Source organism: Osmerus mordax, chromosome 19 (genome assembly GCF_038355195.1).
Source record: "Osmerus mordax isolate fOsmMor3 chromosome 19, fOsmMor3.pri, whole genome shotgun sequence".
NCBI lineage: Eukaryota > Metazoa > Chordata > Actinopteri > Osmeriformes > Osmeridae > Osmerus > Osmerus mordax.
Genome location: NC_090068.1, coordinates 7,442,498 through 7,458,754, shown reverse-complemented (window position 1 = coordinate 7,458,754; position 16,257 = coordinate 7,442,498). Strand labels below are relative to the sequence as shown.

The following is a 16,257-nucleotide window of genomic DNA, read 5'->3' as shown; positions in this document are numbered from 1 at the left end:
GTTCAAATGGGAGGTAAAAAATAAATTCAAAAATACCTGCACCATGGCAGATATATGGATGTTCAGCATGGTGGGCCAATAGGGGCTTTTGGGTTCAAACAGGGTGAACTTGTGTGCCCAAAGCTGACTGTGGTGGATGAACAAACAGGCTTGTCTATATCTGGACCATCTGCAGCAGCCATGGGCTGTGCTCTGCTGTGCTGTGCTACACAGAGAGCGGAGCGGCAGACCATCCATCACCTGCCCACTGGGAGCACCGTGACGTCACAGCAGCAGACACCAGCGGCTGACGTCGGGAGTGACTCGCTCGGTCACGTGACTGCCCGTCAGCCAGTCGTTGGGTGAGATTCCCCCAGGCTGCTGCTTGATGCGCGGGGCTGCTGCCGAGTCCCATCTCCAGGGGTTTACGGATGAACTTCCGAGGGGGATGTTGCACGCAGACCTGACAGACAGCCCCCCCAACAGGCATCTGCCATGTGTGACGCTCTACCGAGAAATATACACAGCCTCTTCCTTTCCAAACTAGTTCCGCTTTCAAAACATCCATTTAACGGCAGCAACCGGTGCGGCCAATGCTCAGCATGATCTGCTCACCGTGAAACATGCATGAAACATGCGTGAAACAGCTCGTACAGGAGGTCATGCATTAGTAATATTGGCAGGCGATCCTTTTGGTAGTTATTCGTCACACTAAATGACCTTGACACGCCAACGACAAAGAAATCATAGAAGGCACACTTCGGCTACCAGATCCCCAGTCCTTATCAGAGGGACCTTGTGTGCTACTGCTGTCGAATAAGCCAAGAGAAAAAAAGGGCACTACTGACACAGAACCTTCCTCTACAACACACGGAGCCTGATGTCAGAAGCACTACGATACGCTCGCAACAGTGCTCCTACAATCTCATCTTCTGATGATACAAATCTACAACTCAAGGAGCATGAGAAAGAATTTGCACGGCCTAACAGACCTCCCACCAAACAAATGCAGAGCCATGTCCATCTGCATGGACAGGATAACCGGTACACCAGTTCCACCATAATCTCTCAAAATCCCACTCCTGCAATTAAGCACTTGACAAAACAACAGAAACTCCCACGCCCCCCCCCCCCCCCCCCCCCCCCCCCCAACCACAGTAAAACGTTCATTGCACAGCACTGTTGTCCACCATACATGAATCTGGGAACATTAACCTTATCACTAACAGCAGCGGTAGGCTTAGTTAATCAAGTGCAGGGGGAGTGTACCAGAACAGCCTGTGTGTGACCCGTCCGTGCAGTCCCCCACCTGCACAACACAGGACTGGAACAACACCACCACTCTCCCAAACTCAAGACGGACAGTAAAGCGAGAACATAAGAGAGCTTCAATTACAAGTCTCTGTACTTGATGGATGGAAGTGACTGATGGCTGAAAGTAATATGTAAAACAGCATCAAATGTCATTCTGTTTACAGATATGGGAGGCAAACACTGCAAGGCCTACACAATAGTATCAGTCAGTCAGTGTGTAAAACTCAACCCTAAAACTGTGGGGGGGGAGTGTTTTGAATACAGAACCTGGCCATTCCAAAAACAAACAACCCTTCATTATGCTTGGATACCAAAAAAGTGCTTTAAACAAACAGATAATTATCCTGAAATGGAGATGTAGGTGGATCGCATGTCTTATTCTGAGGCTGCTCAAGAAACACCAAACATACTATGACTTATTCATTAGCTCAAAGAGAACTTGCAAGCCAGCAGTCCTGACAATCTATGCGCTTGGAGGTGCATAAACATTTCTCACTTCATCAACCAGACATAGATTAAGGTTTATTGAATTACACCGCAAGCTTGGTGTGGCCATTTAATACCACAAATATCCGTTATAACATTCAGGATAATTTTTTTCCCCAAATTCAGATTTCAAGGATTTGTCTTTGGCAAAATGTATCTTTGTGCTGGCTTAATTGTTAATACATGTAGGTTTAGAGGGTTGGGAAGCAGTGATGGGATATGACCTACATGATGCAACATGAGAGTTTACCTTTCCCATTCACAAAATAGTAATTATTACCATATCCACTTCTTATCATACACTCCACATTCACACCAAGTCATTTTGGATCTGTGTGGTCTCTAGTATGAAGGTGTGCCATTTTCACCTGCTGATGTCATGCTCTAACCCCGATAAACTGTTAGATAAGCCATACAGATCATTTCATGACTTCAAAAAAACATCAACAAGTGAGGCAAGGCAGCCCCTATAATCAATAAAATGTGCACTTTTTGCTTTTCAATAAATATGTTGTTAGCTAGTTAGTTTAGTTTAAAATAGGCTTTGTCAAGTAACCTGCTGAACCTGATTTAAAGCATACGTGGAAGAAGCTTAACAGTAAAAGTATTTAACTCGCTGGTTTCTTAACCAACTAATTCAAAAATGCTAGTAGCACACATTATATCTTATTAATCTGACAATGACAACGAGCAGGATAGCATCTACCGTAGCTATCTATTCATTAAAACTATTTCCTTAGCAAGATAGCTATCGTAGCCAGCAAGCTAGCTTAGCCGGCTTAGCCGACCAGCCTCTTGTTAGTTCGCACCAAGTACTAATAGCTAGCAAGCTGACTGGAAAGCAAGCGAGTTCAGAAACGTAAGCTAGCAAGTATCTTGCTAGTTCGTTGGTACAGTACGAGTCGGCTACAGTAGTCTAATTAGGTACTTCGCTAGCTAGTTAATTGATGGCCAAAACAACATTTCCAACTTTATTGTTGACCATTAGCTTTCATATTTGGTTCATTCATGTGACCTCGCACTTAGCTAAGAAAGGTAAGATAGCATGCTAATGTCATAGGTTTCCCAAGAAACCATCGACGATGTGTCATACTAATGGCTAGTGCTAGTTAGCTATCGTAAGCTAAGCTATGATAGCATTTTGTTGAGAGGTCATTTTCTTTCAGACGTCTGCTATACTTAAACGGTAATATCGCAGTCCAACAAACAACTCGTTTCGTACATATGCAACAGCAACTGTTCAAAACAATATCATAGCTTCCATTCATTCAACATTAGCTACCTGCAGGTGCTCCTGAAAGCGGATAGGCAGGATCTGAGCCATGGCGGTTCCTCTGCTCTCCTCCTATTTCTCCTACTACTAACAAACTACGACTTCTTCTCTCTGATCCTAGCCGGACAGCCAGGGAACGGCTAGTAAAAAGTCCAAACGGATAAACTCTACGTCTTGATTGAAAATGTGTTGTCAGTTTGATGGCTATTTTATTCGTCCTTTTGCTGTTTACTTGCGCGCTTCCCCTGATGACAGACGGCTGCCGCTGCACTGACTCCCTGGCTGGACCTGCAATGGCGATGGAGGCTGCTCAGGAGAGAAACTATCCGGAAATGGCTGTGCACTTCAGCAAGGCGGACGAATACAAGTTCGTGGATTTTTAAAAGTGACAATCCACAAAATGGACACAATATTCATACACGTAGGATATTTGCATTATAAATATATGAATCTTGTTTCAAATCCGAAATGATTTACTGTAAAGTAAATACGTCATCCAATGGGAGACATCGGGCTCTTTGGTACTATTTCTTTGCGATTCGCCCTGAGATTTTTGCCACATCATTCGTCCTCTTGAAATAACGTCAGTTCCTATTTGCTGTGGGCTCTGTTTCGCACCGGCACAGGGGTGTAGCCTAGTGAACTGTTTGGATAAGCCTAATCGTGCAATGGTTTGAAATGAATTCAATAAAATGAATGTTATTTTTCTGAATACTGAGGCTAAAAAAAAATATTTGCAGTGTTTAAAGTGTAATATTTTTCCATTGTAGGAGTATTGATATTAACAGAATGTCATGGAAAACAGATGGTTTCAATTTTTATTGCAGAAATATGTACTGTAAACAACATATACACCTGGCCTACCTGTCCATATAATACAGTTCCCTTTAAACATGTATGCAGTCTTTCTTCAATTAATTAAACAGCTAAAATGTTGCTAATTTCAAGTGACTGAGTTTGTCAGTAAACGTCAACATCATTCCAGATTACCCTGCCAAGGGTGGAGTGCAATCCTAAAGACCATTTCCTCTTTCACATGCTACAATGTCTGTTCACTGCCTGAGTGTTGCAAAAGACAAATATTTTAGTAAGAGTTTGGAAAGTTGTCTCAAAAACTTTACAGAGGCTGACCAAGAGAACTTTTCAGCTGAGCCAGCACTCACCCACACATTCTGTGGAATGGTGTGGGCAGAGTTAAGAGATGGAATTGATTGGTCTGAAACAGGCTGAATCGGCAGCTACTTTTGTAATGGAAGTTTAAAATATAACTTACAACAAAAAAATATTGTTGTGGCTCTCTCACTTTGTCATAAAAGTTTTACCTTAGGAGTGGGCCATAGTCATAGTATGGATCGTGCAGATTTACAACACATGTTTACAACCATCATTTTACGACAATTCAAATCCCTTTATTGATAAGGGAAGTCAAGTGCTCAGGTAACAGAGTGCACAATTACAGAATAGGTAAAACAGAGGTAACACACAAAATCCACACAAAGAAATAGCTAAATATATTAAGAAATTCAATCTGCCTTGGAACATATATCTGTGTGGATATAAAGGTTGCAGTTGACAGATAAATATATAGAAATCGTTACAGAATATGTATTGATAGAACAGAATATATAATGATATAGCTACAGTTAAAGTTATTATTTTATTAGGGAGTAACCGAAACATTTATTCCATAGTAAAAATGATGCATGACAGATGTCTGGCCAGTGGTGCTAAAGTCACAAGCTTTGAGAGGTGTGTCTGAGTCAGTTCCACCCTGGAGATCCTTCAGCAACCCAACTCCAGCAGCACATCTGGACAGCAGGTCCTCAGACATGTTTTCCCAGAACAAGCCTTCATAGCCGGCACTAAGAACAGGGATCTAACCCCAAGCTGAAGGAGACACTGCTACTTGCTACACATATTTCCACTGAAGAATGAGGAATTGAGAGAGGGGTAAGATTGTCACAGATGTATATAGCCAATGTTGTAAAATGCAGTATCAGCACATAGCTGGAAATTATTTATTCTACCATGTATGGCTGCCAGGATATGGGGATTCCCTGGTTGTCATGTAAGATTAGAGCATGCTATCATAAAATAAGACAAAGCCAATTAATAAGCCCTGGTTCAGACGTCATTTTAGAAATAAGATGTCCATTATGAGGCCATGGAAGTGAAATAGTAAATTCATACTGCGCAACGCTATTACCTGTAGTAATTCTGAGTCACAGTGAGCAAAGGACACAGTCCTTAACCGTTGGGATCATCCGTCTCAATGTGAATCCACCTCAGAAATGTCTAATCTCATTAGGATTCTGTTATGTGATAATATATGTTCACAACATTGTCCTGTAGGACTGCAGGAATGCAGCCCGCAGCTCACACCTCATCATCATGGTTGATATAAAACAAACAATCCTCCCCCACAAACACAAATATTATGACGGCAAAACCTGTCTAAACTGTCAGTGGTGAGTCATTGCACCTGTGAGTTCAGATGTATTAATCCTCTCCAAGAGCGTTATTGGGGGAGGTTAGCAATGAGTGGTGGGTTGGTTGGCTTTCTGAAGACTATTCAAATCACTGTTGCCATGGATGCAAGGACCCTAGAGACACGAGACACAGTCACTCACAGAGAGGCCATGTGTATCATAAAAGAGTGGCCTTCGGACTCTCTCTGTGGAAGTCACAGGGCCACACAGTCGGTGATTACCCTCAGGCTCGCAGCTAACGAGGTGCAGCGATGGAAGCTCGGCAGCCTTGACCCTTGTCATTTCCTTTATACAGTCCATGACACTTGAGATTATGCCTACAATCTCATTTTTGTAGAGCAATTGACATCATCCATGTCATGTGAACTCTCTCAGAACTCAAGACCATTCTTATTCTTCAGTTATAATGGCAATGCTTGAAAACAGAAAACGTGGTATAATGTTTAAAAAAGTACTATATTTGAACTCAGTAGAGACGATTGTTTCCTCTTAGGGATGGATTTAAACACAGATGTGAGGTCTCCCTCACTGAGGCTCCCCCGATAGATGAATGAGTTTAAGGATCCCTCCAGACGAATAGAGTGGTCTAACGCCAGATCCGGTGCAGGGAGTCACGACTCACTCACTGAGGAGACCTTTAGATGCTCTGTGGCTCATTGCCCACACACACGCACGCACACACACACACGCACGCACGCACACACACACACACACACACATACATTATTCTCTCTCTCTCTCTCTCTCTCTGTCTCTCTCTCTTTCTTTTTCAATACTGCCAGTATGATTCAATGGTGTTACTGGTCATGCTCCTATTAGTACAATTCTAAATACTGTAACACACTTTGCTAATTACTCATTACAGTTGACACTTCAAACATAATTGTCTCTTAAAAACACACCCTAAGTGTGTGATCTGGTTTGATAGTCTCTAAATTTAAGTTTATGATTCACAATGGTAGTAAACATCACCCTTTGTCCGGATCGAATTGACCCTGGGCATGTTGATGTGCCTTGGATGATTCTTTCCTGACACCTTTACAGTGAAGAAACACTGAGGGTAGCACCGTAGGTCTGCAATCATTTCCAACTATGTATTTGGCGCGTGGGGGTTAGAGAGCAGATCCCGCTCATCACTCGATCAAATTTACAAGTGTGCAGCAAGCTAGCTAATGTGGAACGGAAGTACCCATATAAATCTGTACGGGGGTTTTAATACAAGGTTAAAATGACTATGATAGACAAAACTGTGTTTCAAGTTAGTGACTTGTCTGACTTCTAAAATTAGAGCTACTTATGTACTGTAACTAGCCTAGGCTAAGACGTTGGCTAGCTAGCAAGTTGGACAACTGAATAGGCCTGTTGTACTGATAGCTAACGTCACCTAGCTATGTTATTCATTAGTGAATACTTATCTGTAGTAGTACTAGAATGTAAATACCCCAACTGGTTTCATTTAATGATTAGATTTCATTGACTGACTGAAGACACTGACTGGAGACAATGAAAAGATATGAAAACCAGACCAGACCCACTGCAGGTTTGTAGGCTGTCGGCTATGAACTATGCAAATGTTTTGTTAGGCTTTACCTGCTAAATTACCTTACCTAAATTAATTTGATCTATGAATGCTTACTTTGCTATCCAGCTTGATGCGATTAGGACATTGTCAAGCATTTTTCTACAGGGTGTCTCTCCGTGCCGCTGTTTAACCAGAAGAAAAGAAGCAGATTACCCTTGACATCTAATCCCACAGAGAATGAATTCTTCCCCAGCAATGAATACATGCCCTCTCAAGGACCTGCTTCATCAAACACGAGTAGGATCATCATGATTTCAGCCACTAGATGGCAGCACAGTCAAAGTATAACACAAATCATATTAAACCCCTAACCATGTTTTCACTTTTTCAATAGGTTACACTAGACATGCCCACAATCAAGCTCCTCATGCACCTGCTGTTCAGAATAGTCAGTGGAACAGACCAGATAACCCCCAGCCTCACCAGCTCTCCCAGGTCCACTGTAGCAGGCCTGCACCTGGCCCAATGGGGAGAGGCTGTGCCCCCCTGCCTCATCCATACAAACCTGCCAACACAGGGTACAGCAGGTAGGCAACTGCACCTTTGTATGTATTTCATTATTTACACATCATAATTATTTCACTGCAGTATGTAACCTGAAATGACATTAGTTTGTCCAATTAGGTTGAATTGATAAACTACATTACGACACAAACAGGCTTTGATCAAAATGGGCTTTGTGTCTTCAGTTCACAGACCGCTCAGCAGAACATAACAGCGAGGCAGGATTTTCGAGTCCCCGGCAACCCCAGGCAGAGCAGCCACGCCAACCCTCGCGGCGGTGGCCACGCACGTAGCCTCCCTGCACCCGCCACGGGCTACTCTCACAGGGGTCAGCCGTCAGCACACACACAGGCCACCCCACCCCGACCCCTTCAGCCTCATCAGGCCCCGACCCCTCCCCCAAGCCGACCCGTCCCTGCACCTCAGACATCAGACCATCAGAACAGCACGTGGCGGTTCAAAACCACCAGCAGCGCTGGACCACTGAGACAGCCTGCTGGCAATAACAACATTTACAACACCAAGCCTGCTTCTCAAACTCAGGTAATAGAGGGGGGAAACACAAGACATGGAATGTGCTCTTCCTCTTACGAAGGTTGTTAAATACAGTTATTAAAGCTCAACATGTAAGGAATGTAGGAAGAATATTTCTACCATGTTGGGAAGACGACATCTGCATTTCAGGTCAAACCAGTGGCGGAGAGCTCCCTAAGAATCCTGACTGCTGTCATAGCTGGGATGAGACACTGGAGCCAGTTCAAGGACAAAGCTCCTGCCCTGTTTGAAATCTACGGTGAGTAGTGGAAGCTTCACTCCAGCCTGTGCTGCAGTGGCCCGGTGTGTCGTTGTACTGTCCTTACCTTGGTGTGACGGGGTAACATCACACTCTCCCTCCCTCCCTCCCTCAGCAACTCTCGATTCCGCGGTCACGGTGGGATCCCTTGGGGCCAAGAACTTCCTCATGAGAGATGGCAAAGAGGTCTTGCGATGTGTCTTCTACGAGAATGTGAGTAAAAAAATAAAAATAAAGCCAGGAGAAGCAGGTAAAGGCGTGTGGTAGTGGAGGAGGCCTGAGCTGCTGTGCTCGGGTCCCCCTCTCTGGCAGGAGCTGGAGCTGCCCAGGCTGATCCGGGGCCAGGTGCACCGCTGCGTGGGGAACTACGACAGCGGGAGGGACGTCCTCACCTGCGTGTCCGTCAGGGCCGCTCTGCCCTCGGAGCAGAGGAACGCTCAGGAGGCGGTGAGAGCTTCCGACGCAGAGATGAGGGGGCTGGTCAAGTCTCTCAGTGAAGTCTGATAGGTCAGGAAGTGTTGTTAATACCGTGATGTGTTGGAGGAACGCAGGGTCATTGCTCTTATGAGGAGCATGTGTGTTTGTGACGTTACATTTTTGCTGTTTCGGCTTACAGGATTCAAAGTTGATGTTTCGTTTTCTTATTCTAATGTGAAACTGTTAATGTTAACAATAAACGGTGTGCTTGTGTTACTTCGACAACAAAACCATGAGTAACTTAATTTATGAAACATTTTATTACAAAGGAAATTCACACAACAGCAAACATTGTTAAGAGGGTAGTTTCATGTTAAACAGACATACTGATGAGGTAATATCTCAAAATATATCTTTAAAAAATGGGGAAAGTTTAGAATGGAAAGTGACCTGACAAACAGTTATTAGTTTATTTACAACACATCACGATGAAAAACCCAATACTTCTACTCTACAAAAGTTTCACCAGTGCTGAGACTTGACACACAATGGTTCAACATGTTAGGGAGCAGGTCAGTGTCAGTTAGCCCCAGTCATTCACACAATCAAGCACAGTATGAGGTCCTATACAATACCAACATTTCTTTCCTTTGTCTTGTTTTTTTTAACGTGGCAACATAAAGGCAAGAATCTCCAATTGTTAGACTTTTTACCTTTAAAGAGACCTTTTGTCAATTAATAAAAAAGGAATTCAGCCTAACATCTGGATAACACACAAAGACACATGGTTTGGAAAGAAACATCCAGATTCATTAACTTCACGGAATAGCGGAGAAGGAATACTACTACTTGCCCTTGGAACATGACAAGAATAAAGTATTTTAAGAGGAATGGGATGGAAGAATAAAACTTAGCCATTAGCTTATCTCAAAAGGTAATTATTTTTAGCCATGCTTCACACATTACTAGGATAATGTGTCAACTCAACACTGATAACTGTGGCCCAAGTTCAATTTGTACAGCTCTCAAGCTCTGCCACTCAAATCCTCTATCCCACTTTGTCGGGATGCCAGGAATTAATGCATTAACTGCATGTCACAACCTTTTAATTTCGTGATTAAAATGATTTACCTCTTGAGAATTGGCAAACGTGTCGAGGCATAATTCAACGCAAGTACAGCTTTCTGACAGTATTACCTTTAATACGCATCACGCATTTGCAGAATGTAATGCAAGTTCAAGGAGCTCATACCACGTACAGAAGACCAATCTGAAGTAGACAGAAAAGTTAAACACCAAGTTTAATAAGTAAAGAAAATAAAAAGAACAGGTCCAATGCCCTGGAAAGATAAGCAAATCTAAACAAATCAATAGCCACAGTTTTCAGCAGAAGTAACAGTTTAGCAATCTGAAACTAGTATTGAAGCTAACTTTGTAGTCTTGGTTAAATGTGAAAAGGCACAAGTTGGTATGGTCAGATTAGATTTTGTCATTGTTATCAACTTTTTACTATTAACTAAACCCAACTTATTCTGCATTGCATGGTGCTATATCGTCTCCTTGTCTAATGCCTGATTTTATGAGGTCCTGAAATAGTCTGTATGGTATAGTAGTGTGAACTGGAAAAATAAAGATCAAATGAAGAATTGGGTTAACAAGACAATCATATAAACACAAGAAATTGGTTGACACAAGAATGCAATATCACCCAAACAACACATTTTCAACAAATTCTCCCATTGCTTCAAGACAATTATTTATGAAGCAGAAAGGACAATATATCAATTGAGTCATGAAGGCAGGTCAAATGCTGTATCTATGGTACAACTCTATTGACTGTGACACAGTGTTCTTGACAAACATGTCAGCAACCATTTCTCTGGTGTTGTTAGCATTCTTTTTTACTGAGATAGAAATGGTCTGTCCTTTGAATCCATTGACCAGATTCAAGCCTACCAGAGTTACTGTATTGTACACAGTAATGTTCATCCATCTTCTGGTGCCCTCATATCCAAAGCGGTATTTGGGGCTCTAAGGAATAAATCAGTTGGTCAAGAACATACTATGTACAATCCAAGCTCTCCACTACACCACCGTGGAACACATCAGTGTGCACGCTCCTGTGACGTCTAAATCCATCTTGACCCTCTTGCTGTCAATGTCAAGTCCTTTTGCAATTCTGTTTAAGTATCCTTGAAGCAGACATCACCCACTGAAGTGAGCATTTAGGAACGTGGCAATCTGTCATCAGCTTGTCTCCTGCCGTCCTCCGTCTCCAGAGTCGAAAAGATTCTCCTCGTCCCACTTATTTCATGCAAACAGCTCCCCCTGACCACCTTGGAATGTTTTTCTTGCCAACCGCTCCGACAGTATGACATTGACACAGACTCAGAACATTAGTATAGTCCTAAATCACCCCTATGTCTTCTGAATGCTCGCTCACTGCACTGCGAGGATGTGTGTTGATGCACTGGAGCCTCTGGTTGAATCACTGGTTGTTGCTGTCAGTCCTTGCGTGAACCTTTTTGTTTTAATTGCAAAGTCTAAACTGGAAAAAGTTCACATGATGATTATTTGAATTAAATGACATACAGGTAACAATATGGATTTTTTTTTTTACGTTTGACGTTATAATAAGAAAAAGTTTTCATCCAATTTAGCCAGTCAGAGAGGGTTCTTTAAGAGAAAGATGGCGCATCAAAGTTGGCCATGTTGTTCATACTCAGGTAATACAAACAAATCTACAGGGGCTTTCCAAAGGGCATCCAATAGAAAAGCAGGGATCAGTTCATGACATCATACAGGGGCAAAAAGAGAGGGAACAGTGGTGAAGTCCACTTGGAACCAAGGGGTCTGGTGTTGCACTATAAGAGAGTGGGCAGGGGGGTGGGAGACAGCTGCTCCTTGGGGGCATATTTGGCGAAGAAGGGCAGGAACAGGGTGAGCATGACGCCCACGATGGCCAGCATGTAGCCCCATCCGATCTGGCACTCCCCGGCATCGTAGATGTCCGAGTCCCCGCAGAAGGACCTCACCAGGGAGGAGTTGAGGCCGAAAGGGTACACCAGCAGTCCAGAGCCCATGATGAACACTGAGGGAAAGAGAGGAGGGTTTACTACTGAGATACATAGTAGAAGTAGTCTCTTTGTTGATGATGATTACCCAATCGTGAGTATGTGTATGTTTAGTGGCGCCCACTGCTCCCAGAATCCAGAATTGTCCTGGTTGTGTTCACATAAAACCACTTGGGGGCAGTGCAAGTTTTATAACGCGGCGTTCCAAAGCATTGCTCCGAAGACATGCTTCTGGTACCATCTGCAGCCGCAGCCTGAATACCAAATTCAGTCTTGACTTCCTATTTGTCGGAAAATAAATCACTACCCAGATAGTCTCCCAAGTTAGACGGTGATAGACAGAAAGAGGCTTTTTGTGTATTAAAAAGGAGCACTTGATGGCCCTGGATTGACAGGCCCTACTAATGCACAGTGAATCATGCCTCCAAAAATCCATTAGCACTTCTCATCCCAAACTGACGACCACGAGAAAAGAGGATGCTTCAGAGGCGATCAGCTTTCCCAGACAGTATCACATCGTCAGTGGCCGTGCAGTCAGCCAGTGGCTCACTTTTACAAATTGAGTCAAGTCTGCCAGCCAGCACAGCCAAGCAGCTATCGACTGCAGTGTATCATTACTGCTCTCACTCATGTTGAGGAGAAATACACAGCTTAGGTTTCAGTTGGACGTCTTCCGCACAAAAATGGAAATATGAAGTATAGGTTTCGGAGGTGAGCTGTTGGCAGTTTCTATAAAGCACACTAAAAAGAGTTCATTGCACGTTCAAGGACGGAGTTCATTGGCGGACGGAACGTAATAGTCACATTAGGGAACAGTCAAAGGATGTACGTATGGTTTCCTGCTGTACATTACATTTACATTTAGTCATTTAGCAGACGCTCTTATCCGGAGCGACTTACAGTAAGTACAGGGACATTCCCCCGAGGCAAGTAGGGTGAAGTGCCTTGCCCAAGGACACAACGTCAGTTGGCATGACCGAACTGGCAACCTTCGGATTACTAGCCCGATTCCCTCACCGCTCAGCCACCTGACTCCCTGCTGTAACACTGCAGGTGTATAATGGTTAGTCTCCAGACGAAATTCCTCAGCTTTCTCATCGTGTTGGAATGACTTGGGAACGGACGGCTCGGGCGGAAGAAGGGAGAGTGACAGACAGAAAGGAGAGGACAGAGGGGGCTGTCAGAGTGGATGGATAAACTGCGTGTGTTTGAATCACCTCTACGAGGCTCCGGCTCTTTCTCTTCCTCCTCCTCCTCCTCCTCCCCTCAGAATGAACGGTATTCATCTGTGGGGGACTGGCTCCACAATGCATGCACTAATGACACTTTAATGGCCTTCTCTATCAAACTATCATTGTTTTTGTGGTAGAGGCACAAAGACACAGGGAAGGGGGAGGAGGGGGGTTCTTCCAAGTCCCTGCTCTCACGTGTTGCGGTGCCAACCGGATTCACACAGACAGCTTTCGCCACAACCCAAATGGATGAGTCGGAGGAACACACCAGAAAATGCCAAATAATCAATGCAGGAAGGAAATCAAGGCCGGCGCGCGGTCCGTGGACGATTGGCATGAGAGCGGCGAGCGCTGGGTTTCATCAACAAAGGCAGGGCAAGTGGCTACACAGGGGCAACTGTTGTCTAAATCAGATAAGTACTGTGCTTCAGGTCGATAGGATCTCTGTGGGCTGCTTAGCTCTGTTAATGGCAACCGAGTTCTCGAGAACACACGCAAGTCTACAGCAGGGACACCACATTTAAAACCAGGGATCCAGAAAAGATGGCATTCTTTGTGCTTCCTCGTTAAGATAACTTAACTCCCAAAGCACGTAGAGATGCTATGGCGCTATTTAGGATGTCATGTGTTTATATAGGCGGTTTTCCACGTTCAACCATTGAGTACAGTAAAAGGTGAAAATGGTATGTGTGCGAGTGGAGCACTGTGGACGCGCTTGGCTAAACTCGGTCTCATGAATACAGAGGCGTCTAAGGCAGGCTAATCCTATGGGGACGGATGCTGTGGTGACAGATGACAAGATGATGGCCTGCAGTGAAACTGCTCATGGTAACCTCGCAGCATTCATTACCCCAGCATCCCGAGAAGCAGACTCCTCTCATCTGATAGAGCAAATGGAATATCCCATGTTTTATTGAGATAATGGAGGTCTTATAAAAAATATTTAAAAAATTGGGGCAAACTGTCGTTATTCTGTTGGTGAGGGATATTGGTAGGACTGATAAGTTAGCCTTCAGACAATGTCCCAGTAGCCAACACTAATGCTACAAACAAACACAATGTATGATTGGCTAATGAGCCACAAACACCCATTGAGCTGATTGGCTGATTTAGAAACTATCAAATGCCACACGATGGCAAAGCAGTAGGCACTATCTAAAGCAACAGCGGTGATTCTCAGGCTGGTCAACTCAGACATTCAGAATGGGGTGGAGGGCTTCTTCGAGACACACTTGGGCGGCAGGTACAGCACTAATAAAGGCAGTTAGCCATGAGGAAGTGCAGTTAAAATGCAATTACAGCGAGTTTAAAGAGCTGTCTGCACAATAGCTCCAGGGCAGTAAAGAGCGCCTCAACCATTTCCTTCCTGCCTCCCATTAGCTACAGTTTAGCAGGCTTCAGCTGCCTCTTCAACACAATGCATTGTGGGGGATTGGTGGAAGGGGGGTAGAGAGGTGTGGAGAGTGTGATTATCCACCTCTAATCAGCAGAGACCGCTGAAGTAGAATAATGAAAGAGCGAGAGAGAGATTGTAACATTCGTATACGGTGAAGGTCTCGTTCAGGTCAGCCTGAAGTATTTGTCCCCAGAGCGACTTCAAATTTCTGACACACACGCACACGTCACAAAGAAGAATACGATGCCTCGGGGTTGAGGCGGTTTGCTACTCTTTTGAGTTGTGAAACAATTAAAAGTGTAGCCCAGGACCTTGGCTCTTCTCTGCGTCAGATTTAACCCGTTCTCTGCGAACCCTGATGAGACTCCGCAGGGGAGGTTAGATGAGGAATGACCATGTGCAGACAGTGACACGTTACAGCCCGCTTGCGTTTTCCCCGTCGGCCTGACACAAAACATGAATAAGGGATGGGGCTAACTGAGAAAAATGAAGACACGTCACCGTAACCCCGTTCCAGTTGTTGCTTCTTCCCTGCCGTCGAGAGAAATAATGACACCATCCCAGTTAACATGAAGCTAACCATGTGAAATCACCAGCAGACGTGCAGTATGCCCCCCTATATTCAGCAACATATGCCGTTTGAGAATATTCTATGACTTTCCCCTCGTCTGCGTAGACGATCGCATTCGTTGTAGCTCCGCGGCTTTAGAACTGACAGATTCTGCCCTTGAAGCCTGGAAAACAGTTTGTGGATTTGGACGGTTGGGTTAATTGCCTGTGAACGAACGTTTGTGTTGATGCACCCGGGCTGATTTCAAAGTCCACTCAGTCTGAACCGGCCATGTGTTGACAAATGGCGCGGTGTCGAGAAGCGTCTCGACGTCCGTGTGTGAGGCTTTTTAAAATTTATTTTTTACAAGAGGCCCGCTGAGCCCCTGCGTTGGATCATTACAGCGTTTATAGCCAGGCGTCGAAAACGAACAGGAATCAGTGGGGCTAAAAGAGAGAGAGAGAAATAGAGGGGAGAAAGAGTATTTTGCCTCACAGTAGCGGAGGGATTCCGAAGCAGAGGTAGAGAGGAGGAGGGGGAGAGGCTGAAGGGGGAGAAGTGGCTGCCTAAGCTCAGTCTGACTGGAACAGAGTCAGACCTTCTCTTTTTCTATCATCCCTCCTCTGCTCACCTTTCTGGATAAACCGGCGAGCCCCAGATGAGATGATACTGGGTGACACAGCAGCCGGGGGGAGAAAGAAGATTCAATACGCTTCTCTAAAGGTTTGCAGGTGAACCTGTTGGCCCATGGCCTGTCCCTAGTGCGAGGTGTGTGATGAGATAGCCTCCATGCGTGACAGTGCATTAACTAGCTGCCAGGCACCACTGCGGCCCTATAGAAACACACACATCACACACACACACATTTACACACACCGCACCGCCCTGGCAGAGGCTAACCCAATAAGATTGAGGACAGACCACAGACGGGTCTATGAATCATTATCTCCGATCCGCCAATAGTGTCCATGTTGATCGCGCTGTTTTAACCTAATATTGCGCAAGGCTTGCTGCTTCGCAAATCACCTCGATGAGATCATAGCATTAGAGCAGATGACCTTATGTGGTTTGCAGTACGCCAATGGACTACAGTAATCTTATAGCTGGAGGTTTATGTGGCAGGCGAGTGGAGGGGTGCAGCCCTGGCTGTGGAGACCTGACCATCCCC

At 44.6% G+C, this 16,257-nt stretch overlaps 3 protein-coding genes across 3 annotated transcripts in view; 1 reads left to right on the top strand and 2 right to left on the bottom strand.

The window, feature by feature from the left end:
* Positions 1 to 3,392, bottom strand: part of cltca (clathrin, heavy chain a (Hc)) — a 30,068-nt gene extending 26,676 nt beyond the window's left edge. Inside the window, exon 1 of the mRNA XM_067257640.1 lies at positions 3,062 to 3,392. Within this exon, the coding sequence (XP_067113741.1) occupies positions 3,062 to 3,103 (42 nt within the window). The 5' untranslated portion in view covers positions 3,104 to 3,392. The remainder of the gene's footprint in view (positions 1 to 3,061) is intronic.
* Positions 3,393 to 7,044: 3,652 nt separating this feature from the next.
* Positions 7,045 to 8,924, top strand: LOC136963546 (spermatogenesis-associated protein 22). Its single transcript, XM_067257695.1, has 6 exons — positions 7,045 to 7,081; positions 7,229 to 7,360; positions 7,458 to 7,558; positions 8,312 to 8,420; positions 8,536 to 8,633; positions 8,733 to 8,924. The coding sequence occupies exons 1-6, from the start codon at positions 7,045 to 7,047 to the stop codon at positions 8,922 to 8,924; spliced, it is 669 nt and encodes a 222-aa protein (XP_067113796.1).
* Positions 8,925 to 10,616: 1,692 nt separating this feature from the next.
* LOC136963272 (LHFPL tetraspan subfamily member 7 protein) overlaps positions 10,617 to 16,257 on the bottom strand; it is a 63,282-nt gene continuing 57,641 nt past the window's right edge. Inside the window, exon 3 of the mRNA XM_067257343.1 lies at positions 10,617 to 11,928. Coding sequence (XP_067113444.1) covers positions 11,702 to 11,928 — 227 coding nt within the window. The 3' untranslated portion in view covers positions 10,617 to 11,701. The remainder of the gene's footprint in view (positions 11,929 to 16,257) is intronic.

Excerpts from the sequence above, each read along its gene's own strand:
- LOC136963546 (XM_067257695.1), top strand. The coding sequence starts at position 7,045 with ATGAAAAGATATGAAAACCAGACCAGACCCACTGCAG. Across the intron at positions 7,559-8,311 it reads AGCCTCACCAGCTCTCCCAG|GTCAAACCAGTGGCGGAGAG; the intron begins GTCCACTGTAGC and ends TCTGCATTTCAG. Across the intron at positions 8,634-8,732 it reads GATGTGTCTTCTACGAGAAT|GAGCTGGAGCTGCCCAGGCT; the intron begins GTGAGTAAAAAA and ends CCTCTCTGGCAG.